The 20,048-nt window shown below is 39.8% G+C and overlaps 1 protein-coding gene across 3 annotated transcripts in view; it reads left to right on the forward strand.

The window, feature by feature from the left end:
- PRTFDC1 (phosphoribosyl transferase domain containing 1) overlaps nt 1–19,827 on the forward strand; it is a 47,018-nt gene extending 27,191 nt beyond the window's left edge. Inside the window, exons 4-9 of one of the 3 annotated variants that reach the window (XM_061996541.1) lie at nt 275–340; nt 15,332–15,349; nt 16,785–16,867; nt 17,268–17,314; nt 17,836–17,912; nt 18,556–19,827. In XM_061996541.1, the coding sequence (XP_061852525.1) occupies nt 275–340; nt 15,332–15,349; nt 16,785–16,867; nt 17,268–17,314; nt 17,836–17,912; nt 18,556–18,603 (339 nt within the window). In that variant the 3' untranslated portion in view covers nt 18,604–19,827. The other 2 variants (XM_061996540.1, XM_061996542.1) reach the window with 2 other exon arrangements.
- The last annotated feature ends 221 nt before the right edge of the window (nt 19,828–20,048 follow it).

Below are 20,048 nucleotides of genomic sequence, written 5' to 3' on the forward strand. Positions count from 1 at the left end.
TTAGGAAATGACAAGTAAGAGAACAGTATATATTTTAAAAGGAAAGAGCTTTTTCTAATTCAGTAAAGTGAACTAGAGCTTGATGTTAGCTTAAATACAACCAGGGAATGATACAGGAACAAGTGAAAGTGTGTTTTTTGTCATATACCAACAGCAACAATTAGAAGAAAAATGGAAATAAAAGAATGTGAAAGATCAAAAAAAAGTTAACATGTTTATACTTTTATTTTATACAGTTACATCCAATTTCAGAGTGTTGTTTTTCTTCTTTCAGAATGACCAGTCTATGCAAGATATGCAGATAATAGGAGGAGAGGATCTTTCAAAGCTTACTGGGAAGGTTTGTTAATTTTAAATTTGAGAAAGAAAATATATCCACTAAAAACACTGGAGAAAAGCTGTGTAATATTGTACATGTACTGTCAGATACTAATGCTGGAATCAAATATATTTATTAATTTCTATGGCATTGCTGTAATGCCATTCCTTTCAGATTGCAGCTGCCCCAAAAGTTCTCATTGTAGCCCCTCCATTCTAGTGTAGGGATTTCACTACAGTTACACACATACCATCAGCAAGACCGTGGGCAAAATTTGTGCTGAAATGCTTCCCCTGAGCTTGTTTATATCTTAGAGCCTTGTTTTTTTGGCCTTTTATGGGTGCATGTGAGGAAGCTGCACATTGAAGAGCCCTGTGGAATTCAGCATATGAAGAGTTTCATAGAATCATAGAATGGTAGGGGTTGGAAGGGGCCTTTAGAGATCATCCAGTCCAACCCCTCTGCCAAAGCAGGTCCACCTAGTTCAATTCATACAGGAACGTGTCCAGGCAGATCTTGAAGACCTCCAAGGAAGGAGTTTGGTACAATTTTGCCTGCTGCACAAAGCTCAGTTATGGAACCTGTCACTCAGATAATCAAATAGGATTTTTTATTTCAACATCAGTCTGACTGTGTGACTGAATTTGCTTTGCACTATGCTTGAACATTGTGGTAATGAAAGAGAGTGGTTTGGGTCAGTGAAAAAGCTATTTTCATCCAGCCACGATAATACAAAGCAGTACTTTGAAGAGGAAGGAAGACTCATTTCATTAAGCAAATGGTCTATGTGGAAAATGGTCAGAAATGGATTCTTTACTTATGCATTATAAGGCAACATAATACTTACCTTGTTATTTGTGCTGTACATGCAGTTACTTTTTTATTAGCTGGCGCTAAATAATATCATTTTTTTCAGAGCACTCAAATGTAGCAAACCCGTTTGTTTTGCTGTACTATGGACCACAAGAAGAGAAAACCTTAACTTTAAATATTTCATTAACATTGAATAAATTGTGATGCATCTAGAACTTAAACTGCTGTTAAACACAGAACATTTTAGTGACACATATGTCCTGAATTTGCACTTCTACATACTCCTGCTGAGTGATGGTTTCCAAATTCTTTCTAAAGGATTAATCATGTTCTTGGGAAATATTCATTCATTTGCTGCTTTATAATATTCAAACACTGGAGCTACCTGTTTTCCTACGAAGATTTCACATATGTTTCTTCACCTCACAAGCAGAACTGGCAGGGCACCTATTAATCTTACTGAACATTTCTCTTTCCCAGATAGGCCAAACACTTTGTAAGCTTCTAGACCTAGCTCCCCTGCCCCATCTTCCAGTCCCAATTTGTTGTGATGAATTGGGTTATTAATATATTTTCCAGGCATAATCATTCTAGTATCATTTGAATTCAATGGGGCAAAACATTATTTTCTTTTGCAGGACTTTTGTGTATTTGTGTGTGTCCACATGTGTGTGAGAGAGAAGGAAAATTTCACCCCAAGTAGCTCTGCTCTTTCCAAAAATAAGCAAATCATTTACATATACTGAAATCCCAGTGACCCTTTTTTCATTGGCACAGCCATCCTGTTGTGAAGTATGGGACAGGGTGTAAAATGTGACTGTTGGGAAGCCAGGAGATGTGTAGGGAGAAGACTGGACAGCAGCATCGTTTAAGATTGCTGGGTAAGGAGTCTGGACTCTTGGGTAGGTGTGAAGGGGCTGGTTTGTGAATGAAGGCAGTTGCTGGTGAGGAGGGGAGCACAGTGCTGGAAGCTGAGTGTGGAGTAGCTAAAGTGGAGCAGGAAGAGGGGGGTGGGACTACCAGGGGAGCAGACTTGCTCAAAGGGCATATTTGGTGGTTGGTTGGATGCATGCTTGTCTGTGACACAGCTGATATATGGGTAACTGAATAGCATTTTCACTATAACACATGAGAACGGGGTTTCCTTAAGACTTTATTACTGATTGCAAAGCTGAGAAGCAAGGCTTGAGCTCAAACGTTCATTCTTACATGTCTAAAGTTGGATATATGAAGGAGTGGCCTTATGTCCACGGATGCCAACTCCTCCATCTGTTGTTGACTTAAGCAATTAGTGCAAGTATTCAGCACATTTTACTAATCAGCCATTTGCAGACTGATTCAGAACCTCCTACAGTCAATGTAAATCTTTCCCTGAAGTGTTTTTTAGTACCTTAGTTTAGCTGCTGGCTTTTAAAGTTGCTGGCTTTGGTAACTATTCCAAGTCACTGAGCAATTTGAATTAGTAGAAGACTTAAAGAACTTAAGCTTCACCTTTAAGGGAGCTGAATGCTGCTTCTACCTACTTGGAGTACTTATTAGGAAAAGATTGTAATTATATTGAAAAATTCATATGCCAGGGTGAGTGCCATTAACATGATGATCATGGAAGATGTTTTCAAAAGGATTCAAAATGTAAGTTCCATTATGTTTCTGTGAAGTTCAAAAACATCAATAATATAAACAGTTTTGAAACCTATAGGCCAAGGATTCTGAGATTTTGATCTTTAAGTGCTCTTCATTAAGTAATAATACCTGGAACCTTGGCTAGCCTATAATCTTACTGAACAGCTACATCATTTCTGTGAGTTACTTATTGTTGGGAGAAAAGATTACTACTTATATTCATGAACGTGCTGTTCAAGAACAATGTGAGGTTTTGCGAGAGCTTAAAGAAAGAAAAAGAGCTAATTAAAAAGAGGCTGTTAAAGGCAGTAGCTCTTCAGAAGGAAGAAGATCTCCTCTGTACATCTCTATAATATGCTTTTGTTTATAAAAATATTATAAGCCTGGGAAAAATGTTCAAAGACCCAAACACTGAAAACTGGAGATATTATAAAGAGAGATGAGAGTTAACATACAGACTCAAATTGTTGCCTGAAGAATATCATCCACAATTTGAAATTCTTCTTCTGGTAAGAAGGTCGTGGAGGGAAGAATGAAGACTTCCATGGCATGAATCATTTATAAAGGTACTTGAAAAATGAGTCCTGATATAGCTTAAGACTCTAATGGTCTGTAACTATTCATTTCTGTGCAGGAAAGATATAATTTCCAAATCCATCCTTTAATGATGTAAATGGTGAACGTAAAATTTCTCAGTAGCTGATTTCACAGTTAAGTAGCTGCTTAGCTTTCAATTATTTTAAAGCTGAAATGCTAATTTGGCTAGAAATTATCATTAATGTTTGTAAAGAGTAATAAGAAAATGGGAAGGTAATTAATTAGTCCAGAAATTAGGTCATTAATTCATCCAGAAAGCTAGAGGCACTGTTTCAAAGCAAGATGGCTCTGAAAAAGTATGTAGATGAGGTGAAAGACCCTGTTTACTATGAATACTGTAATCATACTGTCTCATACTGTAAAAAATTGTAAATTATTTTAAGGTATTTGTGCCATTTAAACAAATTTTAAATCTAGAAACTTCAGTAGACTCAGCCATACCAGAGTTGTCAGTTACCACTGCCATTTATCATTTTTATGCCTGCACGTCCCAAGAGCTTTCCAGCTGGTCACATAGTCTGAAGTCCCTACATAACCTAGAATGTGAAGAAAATAAAGCATTTTTATTTGTTAGGTTAATAAGAACTTCTATTTAAAACAATAGTTACATAGTTAGTATGATACAGTTACAGAGCCTGTGAGTTTGTGATACTCCATCTGTCTGTAATATGGATTATGTTCCTTGTGAAGGACTATTCCCCTTGACCATACTAAGTACATCTTGTTGACAGCAGTGGTTTTTGCATCTCCAAAGAAGTGTAGAAGGTAATAAATAATGATCAACAAAAAAAGAATGCGAACATCTTGTGTTGTCTCTGCACTTTATTGCACTCCATCACTACTCTGATGCTCTCTTAAAATGACTGATCGGCTCATATCAAAACACCTCATATCTGAGGTTTCACTCAGAGACAGTATCCACCATGCAGTGCTCCTCATTTCCCTCTGGCAGCATTTGTACTATAAAATCTCCAAACTTCCTTTATATGCCTCACCTAAATCAGTTTTCTGCCACCTACTGTTTTCGTGCCCCACTTGTCATATGGGAAGATGTTCCGGGAACATAATGCAATCTCACTTTCTCTTCTTAAGCCTCTCATGTCTTCTGTTATTTCACTGAGCCATTTTCTCTGCATGTCATAGGTCTAAAAACAGTTCTGAGAGCTATTTCTCTAGCATTCTCCTTAATATGTTAGTACTTTAGTATTTAATGAACAAAACACGTGACAGCTGTGTAACAACATTTTATTCCCCTCTCCCTCACTATTCCAAGTTTGTTTCTCAGAGTTCTGTTGGTTCTGTAATTATTATTTTCTCCTTCAGTATTTACTGCTTTAACTAATGTTGTGCTTTCTCTCCCTGTACGTATTTATTTATGGAATAATGCCCACAAATTTGCATTAAAAAATGATGTTCTCTTTAGAACATTATGTACATGAGTCTGTTTATATGACAGTAAAGGTATCCTCTATACTCTTCTGCGATAGTCATGTCCCACACTCATCTCTACATTTTACTGTATTCCTGTCAGACACGCAGCCTTGCCTTTTTCATTTTTACAAAGCCTGATTTCATGTGTCCTGAAGCATTCCATATCATCAGTACCTCTTCTTAACTGCCATCTTTAGTCATTTTTGTTGTCCTGCATTTTTTCTTAGTTAGATATTATACTGTCTACTCTTCTGATGGTTGCCATCCTTATCTGCTTTGTCCACAGCAGAAGACATTCTTTCCTTCATAGAATCTTAAGGGTTGGAAGGGACCTCAAAAGATCATCCAGTCCAACCTCCCTTTTTGTACTTCCTTCTTAGATAATCTATTCTACTGCTCATCTTTGTTGTTGTTGTTCTGGAGGAAGGAAAGTACAAAGGAAACTTCCCAGCCTTCCTATCCCCTTTTTCACCTGCGCTCTGCTCACCCGATGTCCACCTGCCTCTACATCATATGTGTTCCTAATTCTGTTTATTTTACCTGTGTCCAGAAAATCCTCTTCCAATTCTAGATGATCAGAAAATTATACCTTTTCCTTCAAGTAAGAGAATGGAGATAGTGATCCATTCCTGCACTACCTTTAGATCCATTGTGGTCATTTGCTCTACCTCTTGTGCACAACAGACCGTACTCAGCAAAGCATGTGCAGATACAGCATTCACCACAATCCTCTCTGAGAGAGAACAACACATCAGTGAGAGAGTCACTCACTCTGTCAGGTCTTGATGGTCCTTGAACCAGTTTTACATACCTTAGGTAGCTGGAGTCTGTATATGTAGCCTCCTAACACATGAACCAGGCTGCTCCCATCAGTTGCTGACACTGACCAAACTGAGTGCCTAAATGAGATATGGTGTCTGTTCTTTCAGGAATGCCATAAGATGTGGATCAGCCCTGCAGAAAAGATTAAAATCAGACTTCATCACATTTTCTAGAACCCTGTAGAAAGCTCCTACTTGCATGTCTAATGTCTGTAAAGTTCCGCATGATCTTCTGACATCTTGATGAAGTGTTAGTGTATGTAGGTTTCATTCCTGTGCATGCTGTAAAATGATTTCACTTTTAACAGCAGTCCTTGTAGCTTCCTTTGGACCTTCTTGCTGAAAAATGACAAATTATTTGTTTAACCTTTGTTTGCTGACGATTCTTCAGCACTGTAGCATTGCTTTTTCAAGCAGTACCAGTACCAGTAGTACCTGAGGTTCCCCAAATACAATGCTAAGAAATTAAGTACTGCAGCTGTGATGAATAAGCTGATAATCCATTAACAATTCAGTTTGAAGAGTCATATTATCAATTCATGTATTTGTGTTGGTATGGAGTACACGTGGAAGGAAGATGTCTTTAGAAATAATCTAACTGAAAATGCAGACTTCTAAATGGAAATTGATGTAGAGGGAATGAAAATACAGTGTTTGTAGCCTTTCACCCCCACTCCCCAAAAAAAACCTAACAGAAAACCCTAAAGATGGGTAAAAAGAGCCTGGATCTTTTTATTTTTTAGTCTTTTGTATTTTTTACAGCTATGCCTTCATCTGTGGAATTGGATGAATAAAAGAGCTGACCTTTTCCAGCAACTGTATATTGATGCACACTTTATCAGCTGGTATAACTAACAATATGTTAGATGTATCCCCAAAGAGTTTTGGAATAGCTCTGTCCAAGAAGGAAAAAGGAAAGAACTTAGGGCACCAATCTGGAATCATAGAGGAAAGTATTTCCATCTATGTTCTCCACTTTTAAGACTGCCATTATCACCATATTAAATAGGATGAAAGTTCTGTCTAGGCTTGTGTCATGTCTTCCAGCAGCAGACAACTGGAATGTCTTTGGGAAGAGGAGATATGAAATGACAGGAAGAACAGAGACTTCCAAAATCCCAGTTACATCATTTTGAATACATCCAGTGCTAGAACTGTTACCCACGTTTGTGTCATCTCCAGTTATACCTCTAGTCCCACAAGATCCTGAAGCAAGGAGTTTCATATTTAAGTAGCATGGTAAAAAATTCTTCTTTCTTACAAGCTTGCAACCTGCTTCCCTTCAATAAGCTTTACAAGACTTAGGTAAATCTACCTTTATGAATTGCTTCCTTTAAAATTGCTGCAAATCTTGGTTCATTTTCATTTTTTTTCACTACACTTCTTTGGCCTGATCGTAGACAGAGCTTTGTTAAGAGATTCCTTCATTTTAAGCTCCAAAAGTTGTATTCTTAATCTGAACTTCTGGGTAATTAGATTCAAGGTTCCCAACTGATAATTCCTACACTGGGCCTACAGTTTCTCTTTTGAGCTGCCAACTATTTTGATTTAAAGGCTTGGTGGAGAAGCCTCTGTCCTTCAGACGTGCTTTCCCAACAGTCAGCCGTCATCGCTGCTAAAATGATGAACCTGATTTTCTCTTCTGAATTTGTGTAGCTCTTTGCCTTTCACTGTTGCCTTTTTTAATACCTTTGCCTGCTAGATTGAGCAGCTTGCCATTATAAAATCTATATTGCCATATGGTTGCATGCTTGCCTGTCATCCAGTTTGTCTAAACTCCTTTTAGACGAACTAATACATGAGAGCCTGCTGTAAAGTACTGGCATACTGTAGGATGTGAATGAGACAAGGTTTGAAGCTACAGTTAATAACAGGAAATTAATACTAGGTAAGGGATACAGTTGGAAGAAAAGAAATTTTGAGCATACAGATCCTTCTGTTGGCTTGAATGGAACCAGCAAACTTCAAGTACAGATTGGGAGAAACTCTTAATTTTAACTTAATGTGTAATCACACAGTTGGGGAGAAAAAAGTGGTTGCCCTACATGATCACCTGCCCTGAGAGTAAAAGAGAAGATAAAAATGTTAAGAATTACTCTAGGCTAAAAAAAAAAAGAGCAACTTATCAGCTTTGGAACACTGATAAATGAGTTGGAGGTCAGCTGCAGGGGAAGATTATAATGTGCCATAAAGCCTGTGTTTTATTGAGTCTATAATTTCTAGTGCTTACAGCAGTTCTGAATTTTTGTTCCCAGGCTCAGCTATTGAAGGTATTTTGTGGTCTCTTTGAGGTTGTGGGCTGAAAGGTCAAAGTTCTTTTGTGAAAAATGTTCTCCTACTGGGAACTAGGCTGTTAATTAAATAAAAGCTATTACTTCCTGTTACAAACCTTACTGTGCTGTAAGGTGTTTTTCCAGGTCTCAAATACTCCTTATTTTATTAGTCTGAGTTCTTTTTGGTTTGTTATTTGTTTCTTAACAGCTTCTTTTAAAATAAATGTGTGTGCATGTTGTTTACTGATTTGATGCTGAAACATTTAAGGAGAAAATAAGCTCTTTGTGTACCTACCTGATTTTTTTTGCTGTACATGCAAGAGCTGTGTTTGTCCTCTTAGCTGTAGTATTGCATTAAATATGTTGTTTATTTGATTACTTAAGTAGAGCTGCTGCTTTCCAGGAAACTCTCCCCCTTTCTAAATTTGCAACTTAGAATTTTACCTTGTCAAAATTGTACATCTACATGAATTCAGAGACAACCTTTCACTCAAACTCATACTCAGTGTTAATTTCAAAGCACTGCTCTTTCACAGCAACGGTTCCCTTGAAATCTGCCTTCTGAATGGAACATAGAATCAAAATCTAGAAAAAATTGTTATTCTTTTCCAGGAAGGTGAAAAATAGTTTCCATAGCCCTTACTACTGTCAGGCAGGAGGCACAGATGATATCTTTACTGTGCTTGGTCTTATTAGCTGACTTTGTTCCACTTATTACTGACCTATGGGAAGGTAAACAATAGAAATGTATTGACTCAGTGCCAGAGGATTTTTCAGCTTATTACAAGTCAGGATTTTTCTTATGTGTGTTATGATAACAACTTACTTTCTTGCCCTATGTAAGTTCATGTGGCTTTGCAAAGCAGTAAGTTACAGATTTTCAACTTCTGCAGGTTTCCAGTCCTTTACAACAAATTTTTAAATCCACAGATAAATTAAAATGTATTATAAAAGCTAAAATGTGTCTCTTTAACATGACAGACAAGCTCACACGGAATGCAGGGATTAGAAACTATTTCTTCCTTTTACATAGTACTAATATTGTCTAAAACCTCTGGCCAGACATCCCCAGACTTGCTGCTATGAACTATTTCTACTGATGTCTAAGAAAGAATATGAGGGCATGAGTTTTTATTTTTAAGCAGACCCAGTTCACACCACAAATACTGTTTCTGCTCAGTACAAACGTTTATGTGCAGAGTCACAAGTTGTGTGTACCCTGATCACACAAGACTGGAAGGTTTTAGGCTTCACAGCACCCCTTTGCATTTAAAACACAGAGTACAGTTGTAGGGCCAGTGCTTTTTGGTGGTGTTATAAATTATCTGAATGCAGGAATCAAATGTTTGCCAGTACTACTAAAGCAGGAGGAGCTGTGTTGCTGTGGACTCACTCAAGGGTAGAAAAGCCTTACAGAGTCTATCTGGATAGACTAGAAAGCTGGGCAATCAGCAACCATAGACAATGTAATGAGACCAAGTGTTGGATTCTCCCAGTAGGATGGGGTAGTCCTGATTATATGTGCTAGTGGGGCAACGAGAGGCTGGAAGCCTCATGGAAAGAGATCTGAGGCGTTGGGTTGATGGCAAGTTTAATGTGAGCCAACAGTGTGCCTTGGCAGCCCAAGGACTGACTGTGTCCTGGGGCACATCAAGCACATCATAGCTGGATGGCTGAGGGAGGGAATTGTCCCACTCTGCACTGCACTGGTGGATACTGTGTGCAGTTTTGGGCACCTCAATGTGAGAAAGACATCAGACTATTAGGATGTGTCCAGAGGAGGAAGGGGAAATATCTCGAGGGTGAGACTTATGAGGAAACGCTGAGGTCACTTGGTTCATTCAAGCTGGAGAAGAGAAGGCTGAGGAGTGACCTCATGGCAGTCTACAACTTCAAAAGGGGGCAGTGGAGGGGGAAGTGTTGATCTCTCTGGTGACCAGTGGCAGGACACAAGGAAATAGGATGATATGCATCAAGGGAAGTTCAGGTTGGATATTAGGAAAAGGTTCTTACTCACTGGAACAGACACCCCGTGGAAGTGATCAGGGCCCCAAGCCTGTCAGAATTCAAGGAATGTCTGGACAATGCTTAGTCATATGGTTTAGTTTTAAGAGATGAACTCTGATCCTTACGGCTCCCTTCCAACTTGAAATATTGTTGTACCAGTCTACTTCCTGACAGCTACTTGGTAGAAACAGCTGTAAACACAGGATGAATCACAGTCTTCCATATCTATCGCCTCCCAACCATCCCTCTGATCCACCAGCAATGAAAGCTGCTAACAACAACTCACTACAATGGTGTTTCAGTCTGTGAGAGATGAGCCACCACCCCTTCTTTATTTAGAAACAAGAAATCTTTCTAGGACACATTTTGATAAACTGATGTGTCTCACTGTAAGATATATTAGCACCATTATTAGATTCTGTATGTACTTCACAGATTGAATTGATGAAGGTGACTGTACTTAGAAATTAAGCTATCTTCAGTCTGGTCAGTATATCAGAAAATATTCCCTTTTCCTGTTCTCCAACCTCCAAAACCAGACAGAAAAACCAGTCCTTTAGTTTCCTGTTGTTTGTCCAGCTGTCAGTTATTGCTGTAGCACCACAAGCTGTTGAATTTCACCATTCTCCTGCCCACCAGCTCACAGGTGGATTTCATGCTGAAACTGAATAAGATCTTTCACGTAACATTTTGCAGTGTGTATACTGGATGCAGCCCACAGTCCACTAAAGATGATGGTGACATCACTGATAGTGCACCAATTTGTTGTATCCATTGCATTCTTCTGACTGTCTGATAAGCTATTTTAACCAGGTTCAGTTACACATCACCATTATCTAGTCTTAGATACTGCATAGTGTAAGATTGACACTTTGCTCCTCTACTACACTACCCTGCCAGCCCTTTTCTGGAATCCTTCCATCAGTAGCCTGCATCAGCAAGAGAAAGGTGGGGGATAGGTGGCAATGCAGTCAAGTTTCCCACCACATCATGTCATTTTGTAAGAGAGTTTCTGGTACCACAGGATGGCAATAATTTTGCATGAAAGTATGATGGCTAATCACAGTAACCCCCAGCCTAATCAAAACAGGGATTAATATATCACACTCTTATTTATATATACAAAATGTTGTCATATCTAAATATTTTATAGTGTCTTTTTGACTACAAAGTCCTTGCATCCAGGATTTCTCCATAGGACAAAAAATCCTCATCAATATTTTGGAAGTAAGGAGAATGTGCATTATACAAAACAGCACCTGTGTTTCCTGATCTGGAGAACTGCCTGATTAAAGGGACTTTCAGAGGACCAAGTCTCCCATGCATATCATTCACAACTGTTGGATTCTTTGAGGAGAAGAGACAGGAATAATGTAATGCTGTCAGACAATTTCTGGGTCCTTCTGACTTCCTTCTCAAGTTAGTCAGTCACTATGAGATCTTACACTTCAGTTGAAGTCATGCGCAGGTGACTATCAGTCTTGTGGCCAGACAAACCCTTCAGGCATGTCTGGATCCATGTTAATCTTCTTTGCTTATGAGTCATTGTGATAAGGAAATGTAGACAAGATTAAATTCCCATTAGGCAGACGTATAACTGGTTAGGAAGCTGTTCTCAAGAAACAGTTAATTATGCTTCACTGTCAGACTGGATGCATTAAAGCATGTTCTCCAGGGACTGCACATTATTTAATTCATGATTTTAAAAAATGAATTAACATTTCTTGGAAGTGATGCTACCTGGAAAAATACTCCAAGGTGCTATTATGATCTTAAGAAATTCTTTTAAGAATTTGGTTCAAAGAATGACACGTAATGGCAATACAGATGAACACTAACTTCTGGGTTTATAGAGAAGTAATCTTTCACATAAACATAAGAGGAAGGACTGACTTAAGCAACAGTTCTAAACTGGAGACAAGAGGTGCATCACAAGTTGTACATGAGACAACAGCATACCTTTATAAAAGATCTAACTGGAATATATAGAAAGGAGAATACTTTGTAAATGATACAAAGTGGTTTTTTTATTCTTCTCAGCACTGTAAAAGGCTTCTCCCTGGCTTGGGGCAGCACAGCTGGAGAAGGATTCTGACAAGTTCCAGAGGAGAACAAAAGAGTGACCAGAAAGCTAGAAAATAAAACCTGTGAGAAAATACTGAATAAATAGGGGGTTCTTAATCTGAAGAAGAGGAAAGTGAGGAAATACATCTGCCTTCAAGTACAGAAGTTAAAAAGATAAGAAAATAAAGCTTTTACTATGTCCACTGCAAAACAAGTCCAGCTCAGATAGCAACAGAAGTTTTCTAATTATATTTTTGCTCTTAGATAATGAGGCACTGAGACATATTGCCTGGGGAAGTTCTGAAGGCCTCAGCACATTCAAGAAGAGGTAAACCAGGTATCTGTGAGGGATAGTTTTGATTCTTTGGTCTTGATGACCTTTCATGGTCTCCTCAACCCCTTTTTTCTATTAATGTGTGTGTTTGGGGGTTTTTTTTTCACAAGTTAATTAGTAAGGTCTGCTCCTTCCTTTTGGCATGATCCTGATTCCACATACAGGGAGGCCGTTTTCCTCTCATTCTGTGTAATGTTATGTTTTCCACTTGCAAGTAAGCTGCTCATCGTAGGATAGGTGAAACAGCAGTGGTGGCAAAGAAACATATTTGTCTATCAACAAAATGTCCCAGGACTATGCTTTTCTATCAGTTTGTCACGGCCTTAGTGGCCACTACCTGTGCTACTTGGGACCCCTGCCCACACCTGTGGACACAGGAGCCTCATTTCAGCTTAACCCTGGGCTTCTGGTCCATGTCTGAGCTATGCTGTATGGGTACCAATCTGCAGCTCAGGTACAGCCACACCTGCACTTTACTACACAGCTTGATCCAGACCCTAACTCACAAACGGACTTCCCAGTTTAACCTCAGGCTTGTCTCATCACTATGGACCCGCCTGGAGATCAGTGGGCTGTGTTTGATCATGGTTACTCTCGTGGTACCCAATCTCAACCTGTGGACTAACACCCCAGCTTGACCTCAGATGTGCCTCATCACCATGAACTCATCTGATGATAGGCACTCTTGGTTGAGCAAGTCTCAGTGGCTCCCAGCTGCCGACTCCTCTTTGCTCAGGGATGCCCAGCTTTTGCTGCACCCTCACACAGGCTGCTAACCCAGCACTTTCCAGCCTTCATGGCATAGCTGTGGGATAGGTCTTGTCAGTACAACATCTGTGCTTTTCCTTTGGGAGGAAAGTTCTTGTTGACAGTATGAAAAGCAGGAAGAGATGCGAGAGTGGCAGAATGGGTCAGGATGTCAGGCTGATGTCAGGTCAGCCTCTCTTACCAGAGGCCACTCCCAGTCATGGACTGTTTGCTCCTTTAGAGCTCATTTCTGTCTTTAGTTCTGGTGAAGTTCATCTCGTGTCAGCTCCACTGCTCTCTCCCTATATTACATATAGATGTAAGATATATAATATTATATAATTATATAGCATATCTATATTTCGGGGGGTGTATGTATATATACACATAAATATTTACATGTATTTACATGTGCAAGCTCCCTGGGAGATGGTTAAACCATTACTCCTTCACTTATCTTCAGATATCTACCAACTGAATCAAGTGATTTGTTTATGCCTCAGACCCAGGTGTCCTGGGCTAGTCTTTGGAAGTGTTTTTCCTAGTTATGATTTCATCCAGGAAGCCAGATGAGAACCAAACCCTCTTGAGATCCAAATGTTTTCCTTAAAGAAAATGTGCACACCTGTTGTAAGCTTCTCCTGATCATGGTTTTGGTCTCTTCATCATATGTAGAGGACTGGCATACTTCCATTCTTCTTTGAAAGAAGAAATTTCTAGAGGCAAAGTGTCTTTGGACTTCATTAAGAAGCCTGTGACTTTTACCTCCACAGGACTAGGTCTTTCAGAGTTGTTTGTGTCAGCAACTGAGAGGTTGAAAATCAGGAGTGGTGAGCAGTAAAACCACCAGTGAAACCTGTTACGAAAACAACAAAAAAGGAGCCACCCTCCAAGATTAATACACATTCTGCTGGAGCTCAGTCTAAATTACTGGCTTTCCTGAGTGATAACTCTGTTGCTGACATCTGCTGAACTACTACCAGCAGTTCCCTCCACACCTTTACCAAGTATTGTGCCATTTCAAAAGCATGCAGTATAATATGGTGTGTGTGCTAACATGTTTCTGCAGTGGTTGATGCATGAAGCATGCTGCATCTCCTTACCAAGCACTGTGATTGTTAGCAGGAACTGCACTATGAATATGAATAGAGATAATCCAGATAAATAATTTCTGTTTAGAAGATTAAAAAAAATATTTACATATCAGTTAATGGAACTATCAAAGGTGTGATGTTTATGAGCACACTCTCTTCAGATACTCCTTCTTCATAGTGTTTGAGTCTTTCTCAGAACTCTCAAGCTCAGGATCCTGTGATTGAAAAAGGAGTCAGACAGTCTCCACATCATGTATGTAGCAAAGCCAGCAAGCCTGATAGAAAGGAAGTGGAATCTAGGCTGTTCTGGTGAATACTACATGGATATGAAACTGTCCCAAGGTTTTGTGGGTCGTAACAATGTGCACATGTATGTAAGATGTATAGCCAGATATACAGGTACAGGTATTTGTGAAAGAACTTTCCTTTGCTATTGCAGGTTTCACCTCAGAAAGTAGCAAGGTTATAGGAGTCCAACCTTTTGAACATGCCCACTCATGATAATGCCCACTCATAAACAGATTTCTATTTCTTTTAAGAAGACCATTACTTCTTATTATTGTTTTTAATAGAAGAACAGAAGTCACCTTGGATATTGTGATTCCTGGAACAGTGATGAGCCATTTCAGCAAAAAAGGTCAGCCTGTGTGATCATGCTGTCATAGGCTTGAAATCACTGCTCTTGACTGGACTCCTCCTCCTCAAGTAATGCTGCTGATTTCAGCAACAGTATTTTGAAGAGTGCTTCACCGGATGAGAATGGGTGGTACAACTTGGCCTGTAATCCTTTACTGTGAGGTTTATGGGGTGTGAGCGAGGGGAGGCAAGAACTTTATTTCAAAATAATGTTGCTGTAGTCTTATCATTGGAAATAGTCTTTTAGTGAACTATAGAGTACACAGTAGTACATGGCTAGACACACTGGAATGAAGTGAAGCTCATCCCATTTGGAATTCTTCCATCTAATGTTGTTCTCTGGAGCTACATCCATTCTTGCACAAACAGGATAATCTAGATGGAGCTGAATTAAGTCATAGCCCCTGACTACAGGGCTTGCTTTTAAGGCAGGCTCTTTTTCAGGGCATAAAAGTGAACTGGGAAACTCCTTGTGTGCACATGGACTGGTCTGTCTTCACTTTTTCAAGCGTTTGTTTATTTTTGTTTATGAATATTGTGTAATTGTATTTCCTTTTGTTTGTTTCTTTCAGAATGTTCTCATTGTGGAGGTAAGTCAGGTGCTTATGTCATGTTATAGTTTTATGAAGTCACATAGCCAAGTCGTGTTTGTGTGTTCAGTTTGTAAAACTCATCTGTGTTCACACTTCTTTAGCTGGGAGATGATGAAGAGGGAGAGGGGTTAATTTGCTTAATGACCTCTTCATCTTTTGACAATTACATGATGAATCAAACTGTATTGCTGCCACTCCAACTGCTACTCTGCCTTGTGATACCCAAGAGCCCTTGTTTCTCTGTCATTTGATTTGTTCTTTCTGTTGTTTCATCAACCCCTGTTCTACAAGTTGTTCCATTCCTTGGAGGACAACTGCAATGGTGCTCTACACTTCTCAATTGCATGGCTCTGAAACAGTAGCATAACTCTTTGCATGCTCTGCAACTTCAGGGTTGTTCAGATGGTAGTTGGGAAGGTCCTTCTTTCAAGTTCCCGTGACTCCTACTCATTAGCATTACATCCTGCAGTGTACCCTGGGGAGGGCTCATCACAGATACGTGTCTGATTTAAATCGTCAGTGTTCACTTGTAGAGAAAAAAGAGTGTGTGACCTCACTGGTGCTGCAGTTTTTCTTTAAATTAACATAGGTGGTTCTGCTTTGAAATGTCAGAAAAGCTGCTGGGATGATCAGAGGGCACACCAGGATCTGGCTGGCATTTCAGGCTCAGTCTGCTTGGGCGAGAAGTGAGCTGGACAGTGTAGTCTAGGACATGTATGAATGTCGGAATGTCTTTTCTTAGCAAAGGAGAGGAAAAAAGGCATCAGCCACAGAGATGGCTGGTTACCTGAATAACTGCTGGGAGCTACACATTTGCTGATGCTAACTGCTGTAACAGAAATGGAAAACATCCACAGCGAATGTTGTCAATGATATTAAGTAGCTGGGGAGCGGGGACAAGGCGTTGCTAATAAAAAATGCACACCCACAGAGTTCAGGATCAACAGCTGCTCTCCATGTCATGGTCAGTTTTTTAGCCAGGTACCTACTGATCTCATTCAGGTCAGGTTGGGTGCAGCAGCTCTGGAGAATGCTTGTTTGTCCTGGAGCATGGGGCAGACAACAAATAGGGCAGATTTAGCTGTGTCATGGAGACATATTGATATAATATGAAAAGTCTGATCCCTGCATCCTTACAGTGCCCAGTAAAGTCATCTCCAGTCCCATGTTTTATCCAAAGTACTAGAAATACAGCTATTTTCAAGAGGAAGTGGGCAATCCTTTTAATTCATTAATTTATGAGTAGAAAGTGCTTGCCTTGAATTGTGTGACCTCAGGTATAACCTTTTTTTGATGTGGCTCACAATACACTGGGAAAAATGCATCATTTCCACAAAGTGAGGAGGTGGAACTGTTCACTCATTGTCTGGATTTCTTCTTGCCAGCTTTCCTTTATTTTCTATTTAATTACCCCATTTTCATGTTTTTTAAGGATATCGTTGGAACTGGAAGGACTATGAAGGTTCTGCTTAATAATATAGAAAAATACAAGCCAAAAATGATTAAAGTGGCAAGGTGAGTAAAACAACCACAAAACTTAGTAGTTCATTAGTCTGGCCCAAACAGTGGAGGTTCCCATTGAGAGATCCTGCTTTCATTCCATGCTGCAGTATCACACAGGGAACTCTGCAGCGGAGCTGCCTGAGTCACTGGGAGGAGGGTGGGGGGGTGGAAATGCATTTGTATTGTTCTGCAAGTGGCAATGACCCCTCAGCCAGTTCAAGCCTGGCACTGGTGGAGTTTGAAGAACACACCCATCTCCTCTGTGCCATCAGGATGTTGTTGGCGTGAGAAGCAGAAAGAGAAGAGTGATTCACATAGCTCAGGAGTTTTTTGATAAGGGGAATAGGTTTTATGCATGATATTCAGGTAAATATCTAGTTTTACATGGGGTTTATTCTGTTTTTAATTGCAGTTTGTTGGTGAAAAGAACATCTCGGCCTGATGGGTACAGACCAGATTGTAAGTGGTGCTGTGAAAAGCTGTACATGACAGTAGAAGTTACCATGATTCTACCACTTGCCTTTCCTGTCATTCTGTGGACTGCTAGAAGCATTGTAAAGTGTCGTTTGTCAGTGGGACTATGGGATGCAGTGGATGTGGTTTGGAAAGCCTAACCTCCTTACAGCCTGATGTTTTCTGCAGAGTGCTAACTTTATAGGGAAGTTATGAAAGGGTTTCTTTTTACCCATAAAAATTCAGTGTTTTTTCTTCAGCCTCTGACAAGTTATAGAGTTCCTGAGTTCCTAAGTGGTCCTGCTCTGGCAGGGCAGTTGGACTGGATGATCTTTTGAGGTCCCTCCCAGCCCTTAAGATTCAGTGATTCTGTGAACTGGTTACAAAGCTACTGCTGGCCTTGGTGTCTCAGAGTTGAAAGTAACATAACATCAACTGGCTGCGTGTATCTACAGTTTGCTTGTCAGAATGAATGCATGAACTTACCGATCCTGTACTGATGATGTTTGTTATTTGTCTCCACGCAGATTATGGATTTGAAATTCCAGATTTATTTGTGGTAGGTTATGCCTTAGACTACAATGAGCACTTCAGAGATCTAAATGTAAGTTTCTTTTAAAAAAGTAGTTTAAGAAAAAAATCACTGCTTTACTTTTCCAGGGTGTCTTAAGTATCCCATAATTTGCCTCCTCCATGAAGTCTTGGTGGCATGGTTGGGATCCTTTCAGCAAGTATAGAACTCCCTGCAAAACCTCAAATAATCCAAAGGAGTCACTGCCCAGCTCTCTGAGCAGTTCCTTCTCATGTCTTCGCCCTGAGAGCAGAAGTCACACCTCTGCAGTGCTTCCCTCTTCTGTGAGCCCAGGACTTGTCAGGTCCACTCCTCCCCACACGTGCAGACAGCGGTGAAAAACGAAACACGGCCACAGCTCAGGCAGGGTTGGACTTTTACTGCTATGTTGCCTGCCCTTTTTCTCAGCAAAGTAATGATGGCTGAAAGGTGCAAGCCTTGCTTTTACTTCCTGTGGTGCTCCTAGGAGTGGACCTCAGAGCTGGGAATTGCAAGTGAAAAAACTTACTGTAGCTAGAAAGTGAAATCAGAATTCAATTCCAGGTCTCTGGAAAGGAAGAGGTACTTAGAAGATCACTACTTTGTATCAAGCAAAAGTATTTCCTGCCTATTCATTAATAATCAATCATGTAATCAAGTATGCTGTTGCAATCTTTGTTACCTTTTTTTTTTGCAGCACATATGTGTCATCAATGATCATGGCAAAGCAAAATACAGAGTCTGAAAGGTTAACATCCTCACATGAAGATCTGTGCTCAGTGAAGCAGAAATTTGACCACACTCCCTCGAGCGTCTCCCAGAGGAGCAGTTCAACTGGCTTGTGTTTCTTTCAACTCAGTATACTAAGGGCCTTACTCTAGACATACTGATTGATACTTACAGAAGTGAGAGCTCTTACTTAAAATGTGAAGTAGAAGGCTTTTAAAGTTATTACCTTTTTTAAAGTATTAAAATTACTGCACAAAATGCCTTTTGACTTATATTTTTTCTGCCTTAGGTCTCATTGTGAATGGATGTTTTCCTCCCCTAGTCCCTCACCCGTACCCATCGCAACCCATGTGCTTCTCTGTGTTGCATGAGTCATTCAAAATGCCATTCTGTGTATTGAGGTGATGTTACAGTATTTTATTGACTTCAGGACCCCTTCTGTCTTGGTCAGATACGCTGCTGCCAAATTGAAAGCGTTGTTTCGATAGAATTCCACAATTCCGAAGTTTCAGCTGAAGCTGTATGTTGTATCACAGAATGGTATGATGGTGCATTTCTAGCACTAGTTCATTACTGCCTCTTCTGAGCAGAAATTTTCACTCTCAGAATGCACCAAACTGGTACAAAGTGAAGCCTTGCAGGACGCTGGTTATCTGAAATTGGAAGATGTTGTGGTTTCGTAGCCGTAGATGTAACCTGTTTAATGTGCTGAATTCCAATCGAATGAAAACAATGCCAGGCAGGTTTCAGTGTCTGGTATCCTTTTACTTCCATAGGACACAAACAAGAGCCAAACATAGTGTTCTGTGCATATATTCTTAATTAAACCTCACTAAGAACACAAGTTTAATGCTCATCAAACAACTGTTGAGCTATGACTTGATTTCTGTAGCATATCTTGAGACTTTTCTAACCATTTGCCTGCCTTTAAGAATACAGATCTGACAAAGTTGGAGAAGACTTGTAAAAGAAAAGGGTACAGGTAAACATAGAAAACAATCTGTGAATACTGCAGACTCTAGAGATTCCTTCCATCCCTTATACATCATGTTTGAAGGAGTTTGTTAACTACATGCTGTATTAAATGTGAAAATTTTAGTTCTGTACTGTACATGACCGTTCTGAACAACTTTGAGGGAAGCCAATGCAAAGTAGCTGTGTGTCAGTAGCTTTGCTCTGAACTCCAACAGGCAGACTGTTACTAACTTTAGGTTCTTTAATAAAGAAAACTGTAAGAATATCTGTTAGAATGCACAGTTGTTTATTTTCCTGCTTCACCATATTTCGTGCATCCCACAAAAGCTCTTAAAATAGTTGTTAATCCAAACATATCTTATGGACGTAGCCCCTGGCTCCTAAGCTTATCACCATTGTTGTGGTTTTGGCCCAGGCAGGCACAAGGACTGTGCAGCTGCTCGCTCAGTCCTCCTCCACACCCCCATGGAGGAATGAGGAAGAAAA

This window comes from Colius striatus, chromosome 5 (assembly GCF_028858725.1).
Source record: "Colius striatus isolate bColStr4 chromosome 5, bColStr4.1.hap1, whole genome shotgun sequence".
Lineage (NCBI taxonomy): Eukaryota > Metazoa > Chordata > Aves > Coliiformes > Coliidae > Colius > Colius striatus.